The sequence below is a fragment of the Zootoca vivipara genome, chromosome 15 (genome assembly GCF_963506605.1).
Source record: "Zootoca vivipara chromosome 15, rZooViv1.1, whole genome shotgun sequence".
Taxonomy (NCBI): Eukaryota; Metazoa; Chordata; class Lepidosauria; order Squamata; family Lacertidae; genus Zootoca; species Zootoca vivipara.
The window spans coordinates 41,533,289-41,558,983 of NC_083290.1; the positions used below are offsets into that span (position 1 = coordinate 41,533,289).

Consider the following 25,695-nt stretch of genomic DNA (forward strand, 5'->3'; position numbering starts at 1 on the left):
GAAGTGTACTTTAAAAGCTTGCCTTCAGAAGTAAGGATGCAATTTTTTAGCTCAATGCAGCATCTCGTTTGCTCTGACGAAATAATATATAAAGGCTTCCAGAAGGGTAGCTGTGTTTAGTCTGCTGCCACAAAAATAAAGAGTCTTGTGGCTCCTGAAATTTATTATTTTTAGATCGCATATCATGTAGTGTAGTGGTTAGACTGAGTGTCAAACCCGGACCTGGGATACTCAGCTTCAAGCCCTGCTCAACTATGAAGCTCAATGGGTGACCATGGGTCAGTCATTGTCTCTCAGTCTGACCTGCCTCAGCAGTGGCATGGGGTGGGCAGAACCAGTATGTTCCTTGAATGAAAGTTGGGATGTAATAAGCAGATGCTGCTTGGAGAGGACCATATTTCAGTGGCAGAGAACTTGCTTTGCCTGAAGAAGGTTCCAGGTTTCACACCTGGCATGTCTGTGTTTTTGTTTTGAATCAGGTAGCAAGTGATGGGAAAGACCTCTGTTCTGAAACCTAGGAGAGCCACTACCAGTCTGAGCAGACAATACTAGGCTAGATGGATAGCCTCGTACTGTATGCCAATTATACCACCAAGAAGAAGAAAAAGTAAGCTGTAATTTGTCTAACCCAGGGGTTGGGAACCTCCTGCCTGTGGGCCAGAACACGTCTGCCAGGCCTCCCCATTAGGCCTGTGAGGCCATTCTGGCCCAAGCCCAGAATGAAGTTTGTGGACACCACTGATCAGCTGATTTGTGGCACCTACAAAGTGCTGTGTGTAGGAGCTTCACAAGACTCAAAAACCAGCTGCTTGTTGGCATTTCGTGGGCTGTGTAACGTTGCATCTGATAAGTGAGTGGCCCCACCCACCCGCCAATCTCAACCTATGGAAGGTGGGGAAGATCCAGTTCCCCATCACTGGCCTACCCAGACTGCAGCAGTTCTCAAGGCTCCAGGCCAAGGGGCTTTCCCCATCCCAACTACCTGTAATGCTTTTTAACTGGAGATGACAAGAACTGAACCTGGGACCTCCTGCACACAAACACAGTGCTCTATCAGAGAGCTATGGTTCCAGCCTCAGGAAAAATGAAATCTAGATTATTTCAAGTTAAGGCTGCAAACCTATGCATGCTTGTTCATTTGAGAATAAGTCCTCCTCAATGCTATAAGACTTCCTTCTTAAGAGGCAGAACTATGCATTGGATCGGGCTCCGTGGTGACATTCGCTAAATGTCGAATTTGCATGATGCTCTGATTAATTTCTTGCATACTAATGGTGGCTGCTCCAAGACTCTAGAACTTTGGAGGGATCCCTGGAGAAGCTAGACTGGCTCCCTCTTGTTGTCCTTCCGCCAACAGGTAAAAACCTCCTTCTTCCAAGAGGCTTTTGGGAAGTGACTGCTTTTAGTGAAAGGGTTGGCGCCAAGCTGTTTTCATTGTAATTATTTGTATGTTTTAAACAAGTTTTATGTGTATATATATATAGTTTTAATTCTATTCATGTTTAACAGTTTTTTAAATAATTGCTTTTTCTCTGGCTTTCGCAAGCCGGAGGCCAGGTGGGGGCTCCATTCAACTTATTCAGTTGGGGGGGGGCAAAGCCTCCTGCTCCCCAGCTGAGCAGCCCTGATCCTTCTCCTGCTTGCATGCACGGAGAAGGATCGGGGCTTCCTCAGCCAGGGAGCGGGAGCACTTTAATGGAGCCCCGACCCCACTGCTGGCTCGTGCAAGCAGGTGGCGGGCCGGGAGCTCTGTAAACTGCTTGGGGTGAGGCAAGGGCACTGGCGTGCTCTTCAGCCAAGCAGTTTAAAGGAGCGGAAGGAAGAACAAGCTGTATTGCACCTCGCCAATGCAACTTGTTTCTCCCTCTGCGCCAGTTATGAGGCAGAGTGGAATGGCGGCTTCACTCAGCAGTTTCACTCAGCGCTCGTAAGTCCCTCTGCCTCTAATGCCCGGCTGCAGCTCATTTCTCCCTCTGTGCGCTGGGCACTGGTAGCAGAGGGACTCAGGAGCAATGGCGGTGTCACTTGCAATATACTGCCGAGTGAAGGCGCCATCACAGTCTGCTCGTCATACATATCAATACATCACCCAGGCCTACCTATGAACTATAATACTTTCATGGTACCTTCTATCACATTTCTCATTTGAATGGTTCAGAGCTAATGGGAATTTCTAATGCTGTACTATAACCTCAGCAAAATCAAGCATGCAGAAAATCATGCCAGCCCTTCAGGTTTTGGATTCTAATAACTACATTTAGCCCAGACAGAAAACTTCACACATGAATTTCCAAAGCCACTGTGATACAGCTACTGGATAACTAAGTATCCATAGCGCTGATTGGTAGGACAGAATATACAGTATAGCCTCGGATGAGAAAGGTACCATCACCGGGTGTATGTGAACAAAGTTTAATGGTGCTTTAATGTTGCATTATAGAGGTGAAACAAAACCATATCAAGAGATCCAACTTTTTTTACCTCATGTCATCCAGTTTTGTTATTATTCTGTACACTCGTTGAATGATCAAAACTATGTTTAAATCTAAAATTTTAATTATTTATCTCATCCTGTTTGTGAGTTATGAAGGTTTGAAATTTCAAAAAACTGACAGTTTTGGCCTTGACAAACAAAGGATGAACCAAGGACTGCAACTGGTCACACTTACACTTTGACAAAAAATGAAATCTTGTGTGCAACAAATGCTCTTGAAAAGCATTTGGTGTAAAGTATAAATAATGGAGGAACAAATGTTTTCATGCGTAAAGTGTTTTTTTCTTAATTTTACATTTGTTTAATATGCACTTTATTGTAATGTTCATGAAATTAAGTACTAACAAGAATTCTTTCAAAGTGTTAATTCTATCACGCTATAGCAAGCTATCACTCGGCTTTGGAACACATTTTTAAAAGAAAAGCCTGAGTAGCTTTTCAGATAACTTTTAATTGAATAACTTTCTAAAGAAATGCTGATCAGAAGTAATTGATATTATAGTTTGAAGTCTTGTTCATTCTGTTATAATTTACTCCAAGAAGACCCATTTATCCTAAATAAAGCCCAATAAAGCAGACACGAATGTACTAATTATTATTTTTATGTGATCTCACTGAGATCCCAGGTTGAAAATTTGCAGCTCTTCAAAATACATTTTGGGAGAGGAATTTTATCATATTAATTTTTAAAACACTTTTTAACAGTTCCAATTTTGTAACTTAAATTGAAAATTTAAAGTAAGTCCATCACGTGACCTATCATATTAAAGCCCATGAAGTTCTGAAAAGATTTGTGTTTTTAGTTTTGACATATCTCAATTCTGGGCTGAGCTTTTAAGGTTTCTGTGTAGTCCAGCAAGGCAAAAATAGTCATTTAAAAAAAAAATTCAAACCCTCATAACCAGTGGTGGAGCTTCATGGTCTGGCACCAGGGGCAGAGAGCAGGCAGGGGCGGGGCTGGTGCATGTTCTGGGGGTGTGGCGCGATGGCGCCCTCGGGATCATGCTGCCCGGGGCGGAGTGCCCCTATTGCCCTGCCCTTCCTACACCCCTGCTCATAACTAACAAACGGGATGAGATTTAATAAAATGTAGATTTAAACTTAGTTTTGATCATTCAACAAGTGCACAAAATATAAAGACAATTGGATAGCATGAGGTAAAAAAGTTGGATCACTTGCTATGGAATGACCTAGAAAGGGCTACAAGCCGACAGACACCTGCAGGTGTCAAAGGAGTTGCACAGACTTAAAAACACATCCCACTTTAGTCTTAAGTGCCAATGAGCACGGAGTTTCTTCGTGGTTTTCTGAGATTACTGCCGATGTGCAGAGTTCAAGAAAAAGACAAGTACATTTCCGTGAACATCTAGCTGTGGCATCACAATCACATTGTCATGGGCAATATCAAGGGTTAATTGCTCTTACCTTCAGCTACATCATCGTCCACGGCCCCTTTCACCTGAGAAAAGCACCACTGAATGTCATTCCCGCCACCTCCGGCTCCTAGAAACAAAACAAAAGTTAAACAAATGTAATCCACACCCTGCTCATTAAACTTGCTGGACTCTGCTAGCATTCCACTCTAGTAAACAGTGGTTGCTGGCATGGGGAGTCAATGGTGCTGAGAAGACAGCACAGAAATCAAGTATTTTCAAAGCAGATGGAAGAACCTAGGAACCCAATCAAACTCTTCCGTTTTCACCCTGTCCCTGCTGCCACCCCCACCCCCCACATCCACACACAGAGACACACTTTTGTCGATGAGGATCAGTCCAGATTTCAAAAATATTTATCAAGCACAAACACCAGTTTCTCGACAAACTGTTGACATCTCTCAGAACCGTGTAACTAGTAAATCCAGAAGCCATACAAGTTTAGAATATAAGCATGCCACTGATGTCTGCTAGAATTTCTCACAGGAAGCAAAACACTTTACTCTTCTTCCCACATAAATTAACTTTCTGCATTCATTTTTCCTACACTGCTATTAAGATGCTAGGATCTAGAATGAAATCATGTAATTTATCACATAAAACAAGCCCATGTACTTATTTTAGGAAGCATGCTTCACTCTCCAAGTAAAAGGCTCTAAAGAATTAACACAGAGTCTTTTATGCACATAGACAAATATGTTAACATTCAAAGTATTTATTTAAAAGAAAAACAGGAGGACCTCCAGCCCTCAAATCTGCATAGGTTGGGTTTAAGGAGCTTTGTTTTGTTTTGTTATGAATAAGCTTTAAACTACCGTAAAAGATGGAGCAGAGAGAAAATTTCAGGAACATTACTGCTTCAGCGGAAGATGGTGAATCATTTGAACCTTGCCACCAAAACATGTAGAAAAGACACCACCCATTTCTTCTGCATGTCATTTAGACCAAGTCACTAGGGTTGGGTTCATACAGGAAGAGAGAGAATGAAGAAAGAGCTACCGGTAGTTGTCCTCAACTCCTGAAAGATGTCAAAATGGAGCTTTCCCTAAGACATATTCCCCAAAACAAGAAGTCTCTCTCTGGAAGAGCTGTGCAACAGTTGCCCCTTGGCAAGGCGGAATCAAGGGCGGTTTTCCCTCTCCACACAAGGCTAAGCAACTTTAAGAAAAAAGTTCAAGTCAGGAGAAGAATGAGCGTGCCAGAAGCATAAACAACAATCAGAGCACAGGAAAATGGAAACAATCTACAAATATTCTATTTCCACCATTCTTTGTTACTTTGTGCTGACACATTTTACCATATATAGGCACCCTGGAAACGTGAGGGGATGTTTAGCTACATGTTATATAGATAGATGTACTGTGTTTTAAAAGTGCATCTAACTGCAAGAGCTCCTAAAGCAGGGGAAGCTAGCAGCGACCTCCAGGTGCTGCAGGACTCCAACTCCCATCAGCCCTTACCAAGAGCCATGCTGAGGGGCTGATGGAATCAGACGCCACCTGGAAAACAGCAGCACATTGGCGACCCCTACCCTCTAAGGCCCACATCCGGTTCACCCACCCACCCACACCCTTTACTCTTTCCTAGCTATAGATATTTGGGTGGGGCAGGGGTTTTTCATGAAATGACAGAAAACTCCACTTTTATCCAGGAAAAAAAACTGCTGCATCATTCCCCAACATCACATATATAATCTGCTACATTCATGGCTTTCCATTGATGAAAAAAGAAGGGCAAAACGGAGGCGTGTGGCTTGTGTTGCGAGACTGCAAGGCACGAATCTAAATATGTACAGCCGCCCATGCGACTCTTCCAAACACAAAGCAATTAGATGTGTGGGATGTGGGTGAACAGATTCCAGAAACAGGAACACAAATGGGACAGCAGCACATACCCTGTGCAATGAGACTGGTTTGCAGCCTTTTTACACCATGCAAGCTCTAGCACGCTGCAACATGGGGGAGCTCCTCTCAGAGAGAACACGCCTCGCACCACCCCACATGGAGGAAGCCCAGGCTTCTGTCTCTGCCTGCCAGACCCAATACCCCATGCTGCTACATCCCTCGATTTTGCATGCAGATTACTGCCAAGCTGCACCTCCACTCGCACCAAACCCTCATTTCAGACATAAGCAACGCTGCCCCATTGCTCTCCCAAAAGCTTGCAGAAACACACACTTAGGAAAGGGAGATCAGAAGGCAATGGATGAGACCCCCGGAATCACCCCCACCTCTGCCAGGGGAAAGAAGAAAATCAATCCCTGCACGCCCATCCGTCGAGATTTCTCCCCCAACTTCTGCCTCTGCCTCTTGTTAGAAATAAAAGGATAAATGGATGAAGCTGCATGGTCTAAGGAGGGAAGGAGAGAAGAGCAGGGGAATGAAGACCAAGAGCAGGCATTTGTGCTTCGGCGGTTGAGCTATTGGCGGAGGAGAGCAACAAAAATGAGGATGCAATAATAATAATAATAATAATAATAATAATAATAATAATAATAATAATAATAATAATAATGAAGCGGACCAGATCTGCAGAGAGAAATACATTGCAAAGGGCGAGGGGAGTGAGGAAGACGAAGCAGCCCAGCTCCGTCCCCCCAGGGTCAGCCTGCAAAGTGCAGCAAGCAACAGCAGCGCAGCTCTGCAAGCTCCACTAGAGGCGAGGCCAGTCCAGCTCCCTCACCTGCCTCCGGGCAGGCGCCCGTCCCCGGGAAGAGCGAGGGTCTGCTGTTTCCTTACCTGCCATGTTGGGCTCCCAAGGGTGGCCGGGTTGGCTGAAGCGGCCTCTCAGCTTTCCGGTACTACCCCCGTCCCAGGCTGAAACGGAGCGTGGAGGGAGGATGGCAGCGGATCGCGTCCGGGGGGGAGGCGGGGAGCGGGAAAGGCGGCTTCGCTCCCAGGGCTTCCCCCGCGCCTGGCTTCCTCTCCTGACCCAGCCCCTCCCCCCTCTCAGGTTCCACTTTCAAAATGGCGCCGGCGGAGCCGAGCGTGACGTCACCGGCGGAGGCGAGGTAGGGTGGGAAAAAAGGAGGGGCAGCTGGGTGCTCGAGGGGGCGGGGTGGGGCGGGGCCTACGGGGGAAGGGGGCGCGCGCATTGGGTGGCGCTCCTGCCGCGACCGCTCGTGACTCCGCTGCGCTGTGGGCGCGGGTCGCAGCCACCCCCTCGGATGTGGTGGGGGGCGCTCTTGCTTCTTGCGATCCTGTCCGTTGCAGCCCCGCCACTGCGCGGAGAAAGAGGGGCTTTGGCAAGGACGCAGAAGGAGTCACACGGGGCCGGCCCATATAGCCTGACCGGGTAGCTTAGTTTTCTTCTGAATTTCGAATAAATTTCGAAAAGTGGATGCGGTGGGACATAGTGCTCCTCGATCATTCCACATTCATGTCACTTGCCATTTCCCCCATATTTCCCCTCTCCTTCTCTCTTTCTTTCACTGTTTTCACAGGCCTTTGGATACAATGCTAAATGCAAAAACAATAAAAACAAAAAGCAGGTGTGTGTTGTCTTTAAAAGGTGTACATCTTACAGAAAGGATTGTAAGAAACTGGACTTGACAGACTAGTGTGGCATGGGGACCTTAAGAGGTCCACAGTGGATCACAATACACCCCTATTGCTTTTTATGGTGACTGCTTTAGACTTTTCACCTCTGTTATTCTGGGATCAAAATAACTATGGAGGTGGTCATATAGATCATGTGGTTCTCATTGTTTGCAACCCCAGCCCCCAAACTGGTGGAAACGCCCCATGGTTTAAATATACTGGAACATAGTTTGAGCACTAGCCCAAGTCATGTTGGTGCCAAGGTGCCCCACCCCCAGTCAAGGTGCTTCTTCACACAGTGCCAAGTTAAACTATAGAACTTGTTCCTGCAAAGGGTAGTGACGGTCACTAACTTGGCTTTAAAAGAGGACTAGACAAATTCATGATGGAGAAGGCTATCAGTAGCTGCTGGACATGATGTTTGTGTTCTGCCTCTGAATGCCAGTTGCTGAGAATCACAGGCAGAGAGAGGAATATTGCACTCAGGTCCTGCTTAGGAGCATCTGGTTGGCTGAGAACAGATTGCTAGATGGGCTTTTGGCCTGATCCAGTTTGGCTCTGCTTTGTTTTTGCATTCTTATGAGAATGCAAAAACCTCAATTGTAGAACTTTTAATGTTTTTATTACTGTGTAGCCGATAATTCATGGAAGACAAAGATACTGGTTAGAACTACTTGTTGGCCCGATGAAGGGGAGAACGGGACTTCCATCGTGTTCCAGAGCCCAGCAGTTACCTGGGCAGATGTGGAGGCTGAAGGACCAGTGGTACTAACAGAGCATGCATCAGGCCCAAGGACGGTCACTGAACCAGAGACACCTGAACCCAGGAACTGCTCACCTGGGGGGGTGGAGTCTCAGCAATAGCCTCCTGGATGCAATGTTGCTGCCTTTTAATGGGAAGGGGTGAGGCAGTAGAAAACACTGTGCACTGCAGATGCAGATGCGGAAGCTGTGTGCCTGAACACTTAAGAATTGTGCAGGCATGTCCAACAGGTAGATCGTGATCTACCAGTAGATCACTGGATGTCTGCAGTAGATCACTGGTAGATCATTGGCTCCCCCCAAAGAAGCTGAATAACTGTGGCTCCCCTAAGAAAAGCTCAACATTTTACCTCCTCCCTGAAAAAACTCAGCAACTTTGACCTTAACCCCCCTCCAATTGGTCTTCCTCCTTCCTAAAAAAAGTTCAACAACTTTGACCTGAACCCCCAAAAGGGGGGTAGATCACTGCCAGTTTTTAAATCTGTGAGTAGATCACAGTCTTTTGGGAGCTGGCCACCCCTTGTGTAGAGGAATATTTCAGTGGTTGCAAGTAGGACTGAGCGATATATCATCCAAAACCAGTTTGAAGTTCACATTATGATAACTGTTTCATAATATTTGAGCTGGCAGTATATCGTGAATCACAATGTGTGTGAGGGCTAGGCAGTATTTGGTTTTCAACATCACAAAATATCACCAACCAAACCAGTGGTTTTCAACCAGTGTGCCGTGGCCCCCTGGGGTGCCTTGAATGATGGTCAGGGGTCCTGCAGGCAACAATGGCCCCTAAACTTCTTTCTTTCCTTTCCTCCTCTGATGCCCTCTTGCGTCTCTGCCTCCCAAAGGCTTTCACAGCTGTTTGTTGCAGCAGCTCTGGCTATAAGCTCCCCAGGTGAATGGTGCCTTGGGGGCTGGCCAGGGGGTGCTGGTTGCCAGGAGCTGAGGTGGTCTCGGAGTAAGCAAGTAAGCAGGCCAGGGAGTTCAACCAGCCAGCCAGTCCACCAGCCCTTGCTGTTGGGAATGGACAGACAAGTCCCAGGCCCCTGTGGGGCAGTGTGAGGAGGCACCGCTCTTTGGGTTGAGTGGGGGGCAGCTGAGAGACCAGGAGCGGCAGCTGCTGCTGCCCAGAGGACTCCCAAGGAGAGGGGAGAAGAAAGGAGGTTGAGGGAACACTCCACAAGGGAGGGTGTTCGAAAAAGGGTGAGAGCCTGTCAATTCTGCAGGCAAGGGGTGACATAAGTGGGCTCCTGAGCCCCACAGGGGTGCCGCAGAAAGAATGTAGTTGTTCAAGTGAACCGTGGATTAAAAAACGTTGAAAACCTCTGAGCTAAACATCGCAATGTTATCACCAGTTAAACATTGCAATCTACCACAACGTCTGAAATAAGGATGGAACTATGCAGAGGCAAACAGGCAAATGTCCTGGCAACTGCTACTACTTAAGGGTCTTGTTATGTACTGAGCTGAATCCTAGAACAATAGGATTCAGAAACAGCGGGAGCTACCCAATCCAACTCCAGGTGGAAGTGAATCCGCAACCTGATTGGCCTGCTGGAGCAGCCAATCAGGCGGCTGGCAGAAGTGAATCTGCTACCTGATTGGCCTGTAGGAGCAGCCAATCAGGCTGCAGGCAGAAGTCAATCCACAATATAATTGGCCCACAGGTGTAGCCCTGAAGTAGCCAATCACGCAAGGCCCATTGTGTAAATAATGTATATAAGCAGATGGTTTGGGGAAAAGAGCCATTCTTCTTCTCCTCTTCTCCTTGATGACTATGAGCTGAATAAAGAGCATGAAATTCACTCTCGACTCCGAGTACATTTCAGGTCTGTAATTCAATCACTATACAGTGAGTTTCATTAGCAGGCTAGCCAAAATGCACCCAAACAGGACTTTTGATTTGGGGTTTAGCTACCAAATGGTGGTATTCAAGACAATCCAAAGTACGGCAATGAGTCATAGTAATGGGTCAAATAATCTGGGACTGCCAGCAGGCCTGTTAGGTGGCAGAAGTGGCAGTGGCAGAAACAACGGTGACCTCGTTGGCCTTGCCACAACCGCAGGACACGGCAGTAGTGGCGACAGCCTACAAGGCTTCGCAACAGTGGCACAATCAATGGCCACCTGTGAGGCTTGTGGTGGCAACAGGAAGTGGTGGCAGTAGTGGCGGGGCCCTGCGAGGCCTCGTGGCAGTGACCAGAGGTGATAGCAGGTGACATGATGTCAGGGACTAGGCAGATGGGTGGGGACCACCACCCCAAGAGCCTTTCAGAGAGGAGGAAGGGGCAGAGATTATAGACCTAGATTCATGGTTGGAGGAGGAGGAGGGAGTTGGGAAATAATGAGTGATGAAGGACAGGAGCAAAGTAACATTGAACCAAGGTAGGAGCCAGATGTTAGAAACTGTGCAGCAGCCAAGTTGCTCGCTGTCTCTGGAAAGTTTGACAGAAAACCCACCCTCTCAGAAACGTAGGCATTCAATGTGAATCACTGAGCAAAGATCCCAGAGGGAATCTGCCCTTTGCACTTGCCATAGGCAGCAGGAGGAGTCTGATCAATAGGAAGTAAAGGCAAAGGGGGTGGAGTTTTACTCTGGTCAACATTAGTCTGAGCGTAAGCTGTGTTTGCCTGCATTTCTTGATCCTTTTGAAATTAAAGAATGGAAAAGCTCCCTTTTTTCTGCATCCTTGATTTCCTGGGTGGTGATCCAGGAGCTGTCGGCAATGGAGCTTGCAAGGCTTCACCACGGCAGCGAGAATTGGTGGCGGGCGGCCTGCCTCAGCAAGGCCTTGCAGGCCTCCTCCGCTTCTGATGACGCCTTCTACTGCTGACACCACAACAAGGCATTGCAGGCTGGTGCCACTTCTACCATTGTTGCAAGGCTTTGCAGGCCACCACTACTGCAGCCGCCAAAACAAGGCCTTGCAGGCTGCCACCACTTCTGCTGTCACCACCCACTGCTGTGGTGAGACCTCGCAAGCTGCTAATGATTGTACCACTGATGTTAGGCTGCTGCCACTTCAGCTCCCCGGCCGTTGCTGATTCTGCTACCTAGCAAGCCTGCTGGCAGTCTGGCAGTCCCAGATTATTTATATTCACTATGATTCAACATCATACTTCGGATTGTCTTGAATGTTTGGATGTATTTTGGCTTGCCTGCTATGATGAAAGTGACCATTGATAATATCATCCTTTGTCAGTTTTAGTCCCTTAAGTAGTAGCAGTTGCCAGGACGTTGTCCTGTTCACCTCTGTGTAGTTCCTTATTTATTTCAGATATCGTGATATATTGAGGTTTAGCTGGTGATATATTGTGATACTGAAAACCAGATGCCACCCAGCCCTAGTTGCAAGTATGCACCTTGTCATGCAAGAGCAAATGAATTCTATTTGAGGCTTCCCTGTTGTCAAACTTTGAGACTACACTTAGCACAGAATGCTGCATCGTGGTTGCTGACGGGAGTGTGACCCTTTCAGCATAGGCACTGGTTGCCTATTTATTACCAGACCAAATTCAAGCTGGCACTGTTGATCTATAAAGCCCTAAACAGCTTGGGAACCGTTTACATGTTCTGTTGTTGCCTTCAGGTGCCAGAGTGTGGGTTGGGGAGCGTCCCAAGGGCCAGAGAGAAAATGTGGAAGGCCACATTTGGCATCTAAGCTTTCCCACATCTGACTGATACAGATAATCAGACTGGTATGAAAAGCATGAGATGAACAATAATACTGCTGAAACAATAAATTACCACCACCATCACCACTATAATCAGCCATAGAGCAAACAGGTATAGGTCAAAATGAATGGAACAGATAGGTGTCAACTAAAAATCTTATCATGCCCATGGCAAATAAGTTTTGGCCTGGCTGGCACTCAAATTATTGCAGTGTTGGTGCCAATTGTATGGTACCCCTTTGCAGGAGGCCATTCCCTAAATGGGACACGGCCACAGAAAAGGCCCCCTCGTGGCCACATATTGGACTTCTTCTAGCAATGGAACACAGTTTAAAGAGATGCCTTTGAAGTGCAAAGCTCAGGATGATTTTACTGCATTCATTCTGGACACTAATCGGATGCTGTCAAGTAATTTAGGAGTGTATCCAACACTGTTTTTCAATTCGCACAACAGACTTCTGCTTGCACAGCAAAACTTCCCGGTCCTCTCCAGCACACCATGCAACCTCACAATTGCTCCAGAGCACTGGGAACCCTCTAGCGAGCAGTGTGGTGTAGTGGTTAAGAGCGGTAGTCTTGTAATCTGGCTCCGCTCCTCCACATGCAGCTGCTGGGTGACCTTGGGCTGGTCACACTTCTTTGAAGTCTCTCAGCCTCACTCACCTCACAGAGGTTTGTTGTGTGAGAGGAAGGGAAGAATGTTAGCCGCTTTGAGACTCCTTCAGGTAGTGATAAAGCGGGATATCAAATCCAAACTCTTCTCTTCTTCTTCTAGAGCAGAGTTTGGGAGCAGGAATGGAGAGGTGTGAGTGGAACACCCACTTGCACAGTGTTGGCAGCTACAATCCTTAGTTTCCATTAAGGGTTTTGCATGCTTTTGGATTGCCTCAAAAAGCATATAAACATGAATTCTAAGCTGCTCCCTGCTCTGATTCTTGGGAACGCAATCTATTTTTCCAAGAAGTAATTAGTTTTCAATATAAGAGGCTCCTACGAGGATGGGCTTCCTGCTTTGTTTAGATAGCAGGGCAGCATCACCCCCAAGACTCTGCTTTGCTGCCACCTATTGGAAGCCAGAAAGCTTTCCCAATATTCAAGGCAAGTGGCCAGTACAGTGGTGCCTCGCTTAACAAACGCCCCGTAAGACAAAATTTTCGCTTAAAGAAAGGATTTTTCTAGCGGAGGTTGCCTCGCTAGACAAATTCGTTTTACGAAAAATTTGTCTAGCGAATCGCAGTTTCCCATAGGAATGCATTGAAATTCAATTAATGCGTTCCTATGGGCATTTTTTAAAAAAATATCAATGCATTCCTATGGGATTCGCTAGACAAATTTTTCGTTATAAGAATAGACCCGTGGAATGAATTAAATTCGTCTAGTGAGGCACCACTGTATATTTGTGTCATCGCCACCCACACATGAAAATTAATTGGTTATATTCTTGGTAATACTTGGAGGTTGCTAGACCCTTCCAGTGATAAACTTGCTAAGGCAGAGTATGAGAAGCTTGCCTGAATCCAGTGTCTTCTGCAGGGGCATAGCGTTTTGGGGGGGGCAGGGGAGCCAAAGCCCCATGCACAGATTTTTTTAAGGGACATGAGGGGGCATAACAGGCACCCCCACGACAAGCTCCCTCATAAAGGCCAGAGCCATGAGGAGGCAAGCCAAGCTGTGCCCAGGCCTTCCGTGGGGGAATGTGCCAGCCAGCTGGGAGAGGAGGCTGGACAGCTGGAGGAGGAGGAGGAGGAGCAAGAGGAATGAGCTCTGTCCTGTCACCAGGATCTCAGCATTCTCTCCAACAATGGCAGCAGACACATAATACTCGGAGAAGTTCATACCTCCCCAGGCACACCAGTCTTGCACAGTTGTTGTTGTTTTTTGGGGGGTAATATATGGTGCCAGTCTTACTACTTGGTACACGAAAGTGTGGGATATTGCCCTGTTGAAAAGACTAATAAGCGAATGAATGTGGCTGAAACAGTGACTCAGGGCATTTGAAAACTTTAATTATTTTTCCTTGGTATAACAGGGTTTGTGTTTTGCAGCCTTGTGTTGTTTAACCATTGTGTGTGCTATAAATACTTACAGTCACTACCTTCCACACATTCACATATCTGTGGTTTATTTATTTTGGTTATATTTATGTCTGTATTTGTTCAACAGTTATCTATAATTGTATATATGGACTATATATATTTTCATTAGTTCCTGTTAGGTAACACTATATTGTAACCCTTTTTTTTAAAATATCCATATATTTAAAAGTCACCAGTATTTTACAACACATTTTTCTTAATATGCACATTTTTAATATGCTTTTGTCTGATAGATACATTTCTGCAAAGCATTTCCCTAATCATAGCTGTCAAGTTCTCCCTATTTTAAAGGGAAATTCCATTATGCTGAATAGGCTTCCTCGTGAGAAAAGGGAACACTTGACAGCTATGCCCCTAATATAAGACATTTAATTTTCGTATACTGTTTTCCCTAATGTACAGGGACACATTACTTTTTTCTCCAAAGAACTCACCCCTCATATCCTCATTTAATCCCCCCAACAACTCTCTGAGGTGGGTTGACTTGAGAGCGAGTGACTGGCCCAACGTCACCCAGTGAGCTTCATGGCCAAGTGGGGATTTAAACTCTGGTCTCCCAGGGTCCCTTTCCAAAACTCTAACTGCTGCGCCACACTCAGATGGAGAGCTGCACTGAAAAATTCAGAGAAGTGCGGAATTTCAAAGGTTGGCTGTGTTTCAGTTTGCATGTTGCCTTGGAAAGTGTGCATCAGGTAAGTTTACCTTTAAATGCAAACCAACTCAGATTTCTCCCTCATCTCTTTTTTAAAAAATGTATTTATTAAAGATTTTCAAACAACAAAAACATACAAAACACAAAAAGAAAATACAAAACACAAAAAATACAAAATGCAAAAAATATGAAAACAAAAATTCTAACTTATAACGCTTATTTCTAATCTATTGGCTTCCTCATTCCTCCTCCTTCTGCGATTCTTTACATAAAATCTGTAGTAAACTCTAAATCTTATATAATTTCTAATTATTAACTTAATATTGCCTTATTTCTCTATCTTTTACATCTTATCCTTTTATATTCTATCTATATCTTACTTCTTAATTAAATTATCATTAACTTCTAACAATACCTATTTCACACCATTGTATTAACTACAACCTCTATTTTATCTCCCTCACTTCCACTAATTCTAATCAATTATATGCTTATTCTTTAAATAAATTTTAAATTGCTTCCAATCTTCTTCCACTGCTGCTTCACTCCGATCCCGGAGTCTCCCGGTCAACTCAGACAGTCCCATGAATTCTATCAGCTTCTTCTGCCATTCATCCACTGTTGGCAGATTTCTCCCTCATCTCTCCTAGCCTAGCATCATGCTCCCGCTATGACTTACCAAGATATCATGGGGAAGCCCAGGTGCTGTGCATGAGTGCAATAGCCCCCTCCTGCTCCCCAATGATCATTGAGCTGCCTCTATGATCAGCAGTCAGCCATTGGGGCTAGTAGCATAGCTGCCAGGTGTTCCCTTTTCTTGCGAGGACGCCTATTTAGCATAAGGGAATTTCCCTTAAAAAAAGGGAGAACTTGGCAGCTATGGCTAGTAGCCATTGACAGGCTTACTTGCCAGTTTACCTCAAGCAGGGTTTCAGCACAGCCAACTCCCTCTGAATTGTGGGTCTCAGCAGCTGCCTAATCTGTGCGGTTGGGCTGGCCACCTGAGACCACTTTTATACATTTGAATGGAATGTGTCCTTTCCTATGAAAGTTCTTCTGGCACAACAAATAGGAGCCATAGGACTCTTTTTTGAGTCTGCACAGATGTTGTTTTATGGAGCCATTTTATTGTGGGGGATGCAGATGTTTCCCCTCAAAAGTGGTGGTGGTGGGAACCCAGCACTCAACCCAATGCTGCAAATAAAAATATACATTATAAAATAAAGTTATGTATTAAAATATGCATCAACTTGACATATATTGGCCCAGTATTGGAATTTAAACTGATGATTTTATTTATATTCTGAATGTGTTTTTTTTTTTAAGTCAGCTTGTTTTTATTTTCCTACTGTTATGGGTAATTGTAATGTATATTTTATGTAAACTGTTTAGAGACAATTAAGCAGCATATAATTTCTGTTAAATAACATGAATATATATAAATAAATGGGGACCCAGGTGGCGCTGTGGTTAAACCACTGAGTCTAGGGCTTGCTGATCAGAAGGTCGGCGGTTCGAATCCCTGTGACGGGGTGAGCTCCCGTTGCTTGGTCCCAGCTCCTGCCAACCTAGCAGTTCGAAAGCACGTCAAAATGCAAGTAGATAAATAGGAACCGCTACAGCGGGAAGGTAAACGGCGTTTCCATGTGCTGCTCTGGTTTGCCAGAAGCGGCTTTGTCATGCTGGCCACATGACCTGGAAGCTGTACGCCGGCTCCCTCGGCCAATAATGCGAGATGAGCGCGCAACCCCAGAGTCATCCGCGACTGGACCTAATGGTCAGGGGTCCCTTTACCTTTACCCTAGTATATGCTTTTTTTGGTACACACTATTTAGCATAATGGGCTAGAGAACTGCATCACCAAATTTTGCTAGGTTCACCTTGAAATCAACTCTCTACTCCATCCCTGTTGCAGTAATGGCTGCTTATGGCCCTTTCCCAGCAAGCGGCGGTTGCGCTCTGACACAGTGCCTCCCATGGCTTGGCCCCGCTGCACCATGACATCTTTGCTTCATCCCGCAGCCCCTCGGCCACTGCAGAGACTCACGGGTTCCTGCCAAACCCAGCAGTTCATATGGGCCAATCCATGGTGGGCAGGGGGGGCATGGCTTGGTGGGCGGGTGGGCCTGAGGAAAGCAGGCTTCCCTTAGGTCCACCAGCCAACTATATAGCTCGGCTGACCCTGCATGCAGCAGTCCAGTAACTCATTCCTTCCCAAATCTCCTCGCACAAAACCATGCCTACACAACTGAGCATGAGTCTAGATTCAGGTAGGTAGCCCAAGTAAAGAGATGATTATGAAGCAATCTAACAGCCACCTTCAATTATTTGAAGGAATGCCCCATAGAAGCTGAAGCTTCTTTATTTTACTGAGATACTTTTATATCACTTACCACAACGCTTTTGAGGTGATGTGCAAAAATTAAACTATAATATATGGATAAAAACACAATACAATAACTGCAAATGAAAATAGACAAGAATGCAATAGAACATATATTAGAGCCAAGTGTCAGCAAAGACCTGGGTATGTAAGTTTCAAAGAGGCTTATCAGGGGACAGGATCTGACCTAATTCAGATTGGCACTGGGCTGCTGCTCTGCAGCCATTTATGATAAACTTTATTACTGAATTATTATGCATTTGTACTGAATGACATTGTTTTTCTAATAGTTTGCTGATACACAAGTGCATGCATATGTTCAATACAAATTTTAAATCTTTTAAATGCTTTGTTATCATTTGTGAGCCCAGGGTTATTGTTGGAAAAGCAGCAAATAAAATGAAGAAATAAAAGACCAAATTACAAAAGAAGGTGAGTTGTAGAATATTGGGAAAGACTTCCCTGGTGGTTGGAGCTGTATAAGAGTGGAACACTGGAACAGGCTGCCTTGTTAGATGTTTTTAAGCGTGCCCGCTTATCAGGGATGCTGTAGCAGCAGATTTTCTACAATGGTGAATTGGACTAAATGACCTTTGGGATATCTCTTTGATTCTGTGATTTCTGCTTCTTAAAAAGGTAAGAATATGGACTGAGCCATCCACTCCAGCATTCTGTCATAGTGCTGTCCAACCAGATGACTATGAGAAGAAGTCCCCAAGTGGGACCTGAGTGCAAGAGCGCACTCTCCACTTGGGATTTCCAGCAACTGGTATTCAAAGGCCTACTACCTCCAACAGTGGAAGGAGAAAGACTAGCAGCCACTGACAGACTTATTCTCCATGAATTTGTCTAATCCCCTATTGAAACTACCGTGTTTCCCCTTTTTTAAGTCGTAGTCATAAAGTAAGCCAGGGCAGCAATTTTAAGCATTTGAGACATATAAGACATACCCTGAAAATAAGACATACCTCCATGTCTGCCAGCTCGGGGCCTGAAACTGGCTGCTGCAGCGTGGAGCGCTCAGAGCGCCCAGGCGCGGGCAAAGCAAGAACATGGAGGTGCTGATCAGCTGGAGCGCGGGAATTAGTTGTTCCTGGCTCAGCTGGAGCGCACGCGTAGGAGGAACGCAGCAAAGTCAGCCCTGAGGAGGGAAAATGGCGTTTAAAAACGCCGTTTGAAGCGCCCACCTCGCGAAGGAAAAGCGCCCCGCCGGCCACCGCCCTGCCCAAACCAGGGCTCTCTCCCCTCAGTCACCCCCAGCTGCCCCGCCGCCGCTCTCCCCTCCCTCAACTGCCCCTTTTTCCCCAGCCGGCTGCCCGCGTTCCTCCAGCCGGGGCACGCAGCGGGGAAAGGGTGTGCGACAGCTGAGGCAAACAGAGGTGGCCGGTTGCCCGGGGGTGGGACGGTCAAAAAGGTGGGCGAGAAGGGAAGGAAGCTCCTTGCTCGCCGCCTCCTCTCTCCCTCTCCCTCTCTCCCGCTGGGCGCTTTGGCCCCGGGGAGGTGCAAGGAGCCGCAGCAAACGCGGAGGAACAGGCGGCCAGGGGTGGGTCACTTTCTCCACCTCCTTGGAGTTTGGGCTCCGTATACAGGAAGGAGCGAGCCCGGAACTGCCTCCCAGCCAGCAGCCCCTGAGGAGCCGCCGCCGCCGCCCTCGAGCTTCTTTTCCCTCAGGCGGCTGCAGCGTGGAGCGCGCCGAGTGCTCCGCAGCGCCAAGCGCTTGGAGCGCCGGGCCGGGCCGGGCGGAGCGCCTGGGCCAGCGGCCTCCACCTGGCCCGGCCGAGGAGGCCTGCCTCCCCGCCGCCCGGAACTGGCGGCTGCAGCATGGAGCGCGCCGAGCGCTCCGCAGCGCCGAGCACTTGGAGCGCCCTCCTGGGCCAGCCAGAAAGCCTGAGCCAGCGGCCTCCACCTGGCCTGGCCGAGGAGGCTTGCCTCCCCGCCGCCCAGAACTGGCGGCTGCAGCGTGGAGCATTGGAAAAGACTCCTGGATGAATCCCTCTCTCCAGGCAGAAGAGAAGCTGGGGGTTTGTGAGTTGACCCCAGGGCAATAGTGGGCAGTGTGGAGGGATGCAGAATGAAGTCGGGCAGATCATACCTTAATAAAAACCGTACCGGTAATAAAAAAAAATACAGGTAATACACCCCACCGAAAATAAGACACCCTGTGGTTTTTGGGGGTGGAAAAGTTATAAGACGGTGTCTTAAAAAAGGGGAAACACGGTATCAAGATTGGCGGCCATCGCCACACCATGTGGGTGTGAATTCCATACCTGACCTATGAACTGTATAAAGAAGTCCTTCCTTTTTGCCTGCCCTGAATCTCTCACCATTCAGCTACATGGAATCATAGAGTTGGAAGGGACCCTGAGGGTCATCTAGTCCAATGCAGGAATCTTCCTGCCCAACGTGGGGCTTGAACCCGTGACCCTGAGTCTCATCAACTGAGTTATCTCAGAATTCTAATACTTTGAGAAAGAAACAGAGAACTTTATCCACTTTCTTCACGCCATGCCATGCCATTTTCTTACTTTCCTATTCCGTATGCTAAGAAACATCCACAACCCAAAATATTATGAAATTTATTTATATATTTATTGGTTCACATATAACAAAACAGAAATTAGAAATCATGGGTGGAGCAACCTCCTTTCTGCATATTTGTATCTTGTTCATTTTGATGATTATTGTTCGGTTTTGCTTTTTAGAAAAGAAAAAGAAATGAGCCAGAGAATAGTGAAGAAGCTGTTGCAGGAGCAGTTATCTTAGTCAAAAGCGAAGCTATACCTCTCTTTTTCTTTTCTGAACAGCCACCCCACGACAGTGACATGGCTAGGCTTGTGCAGTCACCAGCATTAAGAGGAATGGCACACCTATTTACCAAAAAAAGAGGGTTTCTATTAAAGAAAGAAGAAGGATGTTTTTCTCATTACAGGGGATTGGAATGCTAAAGTAGGGAATCAAGAGATAAAAGGAACAACTGGCAAGTTTGGCCTTGGAGTTCAAAATGAAGCAGGGCAAAGGCTAATAGAGTTCTGTCAAGAGAACAAGCTGGTCATCACAAACACTCTTTTCCAACAACACAAGAGACGACTCTACACATGGATATCACCAAATGGGCAGCATCAAAATCAGATTGATTATATTCTCTGCAGCCAAAGATGGAGAAGCTCTATACAGTCAGCAAAAACAAGACCTGGAGCTGACTGTAACTCAGATCATCAGCTTCTTATAGCAAAATTCCAGCTTAAACTGAAGAAAGTAGGAAAAACCACTGGGCCACTAAGATACAATCTAAATCAAATCCCTTATGAATACACAGTGGAAGTCAGGAACAGGTTTAAGGATTTAGATTTGGTGGACAGAGTGCCTGAAGAACTATGTATGGAGGCTCGTAACATTATACAGGAAGCAGCAACAAAAACCATCCCAAGGAAAAGGAAATGCAAGAAAGCAAAATGGCTGTCCAACAAGGCCTTACAAATAGCGGAGGAGAGGAGGCAGGCAAAATGCAAGGGAGATAGGGAAACTGAATGCAGATTTCCAAAAAATAGCAAGGCGAGACAAGAGGGCCTTCTTAAACGAGCAATGCAAAGAAATAGAGGAAAACAATAGAATGGGGAAAACCAGAGATCTGTTCAAGAAAATTGGAGATATGAAAGGAACATTTCATACAAAGATTACCATAATAAAGGACAAAAGTGGTAAGGACCTAACAGAAGCAGAAGACATCAGGAAGAGGTGGCAAGAATACACAGATGAATTATACTAGAAAGATATGGAGGTCTCGTACACCCCAGGTAGTGTGGTTGCTGACCTTGAGCCAGACATCTTGGAGAGTGAAGTCAAATGGGCCTTAGAAAGCACTGCTAATAATAAGGCCAGTGGAAGTGATGATATTCCAGCTGAACTATTTAAAATTTTAAAAGATAATGCTGTTAAGGTGCTACACCCAATATGCCAGCAAGTTTGGAAAACTCAGCAATGGCCAGAGGATTGGAGAAGATCAGTCTACATCCCAATTCCAAAGAAGGGCAGTGCCAAAGAATGCTCCAATTACCGCACAATTGTGCTCATTTCACACGCTAGCAAGGTTATGCTTAAAATTCTACAAGGCAGGCTTAGGCAGTATGTGGACCGAGAACTCCCAGAAGTGCAAGCTGGATTTCAAAGGGGCAGAGGAACCAGAGACCAAATAGCAAACATGTGCTGGATTATGGAGAAAGCTAGAGAGTTCCAAAAAAAGTCTACTTCTGCTTCATTGACTATGCAAAAGCCTTTGACTGTGTCGACCACAGCAAACTATGGCAAGTTCTTAAAGAAATGGGAGTGCCTGATCACCTCATCTGTCTCCTGAGAAATCTCTATGTGGGACAAGAAGCTACAGTTAGAACTGGATATGGAACAACTGATTGGTTCAAAATTGGGAAAGGAGTACGACAAGGCTGTATATTGTCTCCCTGCTTATTTAACTTATATGCAGAATTCATCATGCGAAAGGCTGGACTAGATGAATCCCAAGTCGGAATTAAGATTGCCAGAAGAAATATCAACAACCTCAGATATGCAGATGACACAACCTTGATGGCAGAAAGTGAGGAGGAATTAAAGAACCTTTTAATGAGGGTGAAAGAGGAGAGCGCAAAATGTGGTCTGAAGCTCAACATCAAAAAATCCAAGATCATGGCCACTGGTCCCATCACCTCCTGGCAAATAGAAGGGGAAGAAATGGAGGCAGTGAGAGATTTTACTTTCTTGGGCTCCTTGATCACTGCAGATGGTGACAGCAGTCACGAAATTAAAAGACGCCTGCTTCTTGGGAGAAAAGCAATGACAAACCTAGACAGCATCTTAAAAAGCAGAGACATCACCTTGCCTACAAAGGTCCGTATAGTTAAAGCTATGGTTTTCCCAGTAGTGATGTATGGAAGTGAGAGCTGGACCATAAAGAAGGCTGATTGCCGAAGAATTGATGCTTTTGAATTATGGTGCTGGAGGAGACTCTTGAGAGTCCCATGGACTGCAAGAAGATCAAACCTATCCATTCTGAAGGAAATCAGCCCTGAGCGCTCACTGGAAGGACAGATCGGGAAGCTGAGGCTCCAATACTTTGGCCACCTCATGAGAAGAGAAGACTCCCTGGAATAGACCCTGATGTTGGGAAAGATGGAGGGCACAAGGAGAAGGGGACAACAGAGGACGAGATGGTTGGACAGTGTTCTCGAAGCTACGAACATGAGTTTGACCAAACTGCGGGAGGCAGTGGAAGACAGGAGGAGTGCCTGGCGTGCTCTGGTCCAGGGGGTCACAAAGAGTCGGAAATGACTAAACGACTAAATAACAACAACAACATTAAATACACACAGTTTAGTCTGTTTTACTTTTGAGTTGCTTGTAAATGAAGTGACCAGTAGGTGGTGCTATAACACAGGTAAACGAAGTCTGTGTGGCCCAAAGTCCTCAGTCACAGTGTCATCTCCTCATCTGCAAGACAACAAAGGTGTTTCCTGGTGACATCACAGAAGGCCATGGAGGTGGCCTTGGCCGTGGGGGATAGTTTGAGACTCGAGTGGAATAGCTTTGCCTGACTGTCACCAAATCTGCTAAAATGACTCCTTTGTTATGCAGGGAAAAATAGACTTTTCTAATGCAAAAATTGGGTTATTTTAAAAGGCAGTCTCTACTCTTCCCTTTCAGCTCTTTGGAGTTACTGCAATTATGTATTATTATGATGTGTTGCTTTCTAGTGAAGTACACTAAGAACTCCTAAAACAGATACAAGCTATCTTTTTTTGGAGGGGGGGTATTTTCCGAAAAATAAATAAATCATAAAGAGTTTTCTGTGAGAAGTTATACTAGCGACATTTGTAAGCCAGGCTGGAAATCTAGATTGATATTTTGACTGTTCTTATCTACTCATTGAATGTTTGCCATTACGGTAGTTTTGGGGCAGTTCAGCACTGTTGCCAAGCATGCTGGGTAGTGGGGGACTGTGATGTTTTCAGCCCTCCAAAAATTTTCAAGGTGGGGGCTGCCCCCCCCAAAATCCTGTGGTACTGCTCCACCCTCCAAAGCTGCGTGGGCAGAAGGAGGCCAAGGGTGGTGCTATGATCCGCGTTCCCCAGCGCATGAGCGCTGACATCACAAGTCATTGTTTCAAACGGACTTGTTGTGCTAGGGCCACAGGACACTTTAATCCACTTTAAATGTGCAAACTTCAAGTTCGGGGATACAATTGAATCACTCCTGCAAAATACCTGCACTCTGGAGGCGCTGTGTGTGTGTGTGTGTGTGTGTGTGTGTGTGTGTGTGTGTGTGTGTGTAGGGGGGGCAAGCAGCTTATTTTCTATACTCTTTTAAAGATATATATATTATTTTTTCATAGCCACTGTGGGATGCCTGCAGTTTTCTGCAGCCACCTGCAGATTCTTCTCTGCTAGACCCAGGGAAGGAAATTCTTTCCTAGGACACACACACATAGTATGTTGTACACCTTAGCTGCTTTCACCATCTGGATTTATTTTGCTTGCTTCCTGTTGCACAGGCACCTCCGATACTTTGCCAGTTCCTTCCCTCTGCTCTATATGATGCATTGTTGAGAAGTACTGCATTCTGGGTGCATGGTGAGAGGAGCAACACCAAAACAGCCTCATCACTTAAGGACTAACAGATGGACTCTGGCAAAAAGCTTTTTTGTGTGTGGTCCCATTTCATCAGGTACATGTTTACAGAGCACAGGAAAAGAGTGGGAAATGGTGGGTTTTAATCCGTTTTAAATAAAGCGAGACCAGGTTACCTGTTTATTGAGCATTCATTCTTATTTGTTTGCAGGGAGGTTAGATGGTGATACATCAAAGCAAGTGTTATCCCACACTACTTGGTGCATTTTCCTGTCACTTTCTTTATTGCAAAAAGTTGTTATCTTTTGAAGAAGCAGGGTTGTTGTGCAAGACCGCCCACTCTAATTGCACAACACAAATTTGCTGGTATGAGGTTGACTCCGACCCCCCGAAAGTGACGGTCTGGAAATGTCCTCAAATTAATATGAAAACCCCTGTTGAGTGGTTACTGCACCAGACTAGGGCTGAGAATGTTCATTTTCCAAACCAAATGCATCCATGTCCTTTTCTGGATGGTTTGGGGCCATTTAGTTACCATCTCTCAGCCTACTTCATAGGGTTGGTGTGAAGATAAGATGGAAGGGGGAAGGGAGCACCCTAAAGTGGGTCTGCTTCTGGTTGGTGGCTGTTTTCAGTGGCAGACATTCATTTATAATTCCATTCATAAAATTTCAGCATCCATATGTTAAATTTTAAAAATCCATACACATAATTGTGTCAACTATGTATGTATCTTCTCACAAGATACACATTTCTACCAGGGATGGGTGAATCTGTCATGCACTGGGAAATAACAAATCAGCAGCTCTTTTTGGAACTCCCCAAATAGCACTGGGGATTTTAGACAGTAGATGGGCCACTGGTCTGACTCTCTATGTTCCTGTGCTCAGAGGCTGATTCTTGGGTAATGAAGGAACCATGTTTCCCACAATCCTATCCCACTTTGGAATGGTGTGACCCTTCCTCCTGGTACTCCAAACCCTATGTAAAACCAATCCCATCAGTTTGAAAAGCATATGGTAATTTGCACTTTATGCAGTGCTATCTGAGTGGCTTAGATGCAACCTGAGATGATTCCTCACTTGTATATCCCACCTCTTCTCGGTTAGGTGAAAGGGTTATGCTCAACAGTAGAACCACTACTGATTTGATTTCTATTTACAAGGCCAGCCAGGTGTGAATTGGCTCAGTTTTAAGACATGCTATCTCAATTTTTTAAAACATGCAAATGTTCATTTAACAGTTGGAATCTTTAAAAATTATATGTAATAGAGCAGGTTTTGAGATTAAGTCACATTATGGTGGTAAATGAAGTCATAGCCTATATGTTAAACAAAAAGTATGGTAGTGTGTATGTAAAATGTTCATTTAATACGGTTTTAACTTTACATGCCCTATAAAAGCCAGACATGATATAGATTCATAGAAACTGAAAGAACCTGAAAGTCACTTAATCCAGCCTCTGAGGTGAGCCTTTGTGAACATTGCTGTAAACCATGAGTGGGCAACACTCAAATTATGAATTATTTGTTGTTGTTGTCTTGTGGTACCGATCCTTGTTCCTAGCACTGCAAGAGGAGGCTGTGGAGGTGTTCATTAGCAGTGACCAGAGGAAAAATAACCGCTGGGAAGAGCGCAGGAAAAGATACACGATGGCGCATCTGCAGCAGCAGAACCAGATGCCTTCATCGGCCCCAGCTGCAACAAAACATGTCTCTCCTGCATTGGTCTTCACAGCCACAGCAGGTGCTGCAACCTTCCAACAGCTTGACCTTACCCCCCCCCAGGTGCATCCTCCATTGTCTCTCGAGGCAGACAGGTGCCAACCATTATTATTATTTCTATTTATTACCTACCCTTCACCATCAGGTCCCAGAATGAGTGACAGCAATTTAAAATTCCATAGTTCAAACAAATCAGTCATGAGGATATGGTGAGTCCTGAAAACACCTCAGATTTCAAAGGATAGGATAAATGTGATCCGTTGCCTAGTAATAAATGTTCTCTGCAAGCTACCAGTTCAGGCCAATGATAATGTATTTTCCTTGGT

At 45.7% G+C, this 25,695-nt stretch overlaps 1 protein-coding gene across 3 annotated transcripts in view; it reads right to left on the reverse strand.

The window, feature by feature from the left end:
• Positions 1–6,909, reverse strand: part of PPP2R2A (protein phosphatase 2 regulatory subunit Balpha) — a 73,029-nt gene extending 66,120 nt beyond the window's left edge. The window contains exons 1-2 of one of the 3 annotated variants that reach the window (XM_035138790.2): positions 6,666–6,909; positions 3,920–3,997 (exon numbers count right to left, since the gene is read on the reverse strand). In XM_035138790.2, the coding sequence (XP_034994681.1) occupies positions 3,920–3,997; positions 6,666–6,672 (85 nt within the window). In that variant the 5' untranslated portion in view covers positions 6,673–6,909. The other 2 variants (XM_035138789.2, XM_035138791.2) reach the window with 2 other exon arrangements.
• Positions 6,910–25,695: the final 18,786 nt, after the last annotated feature.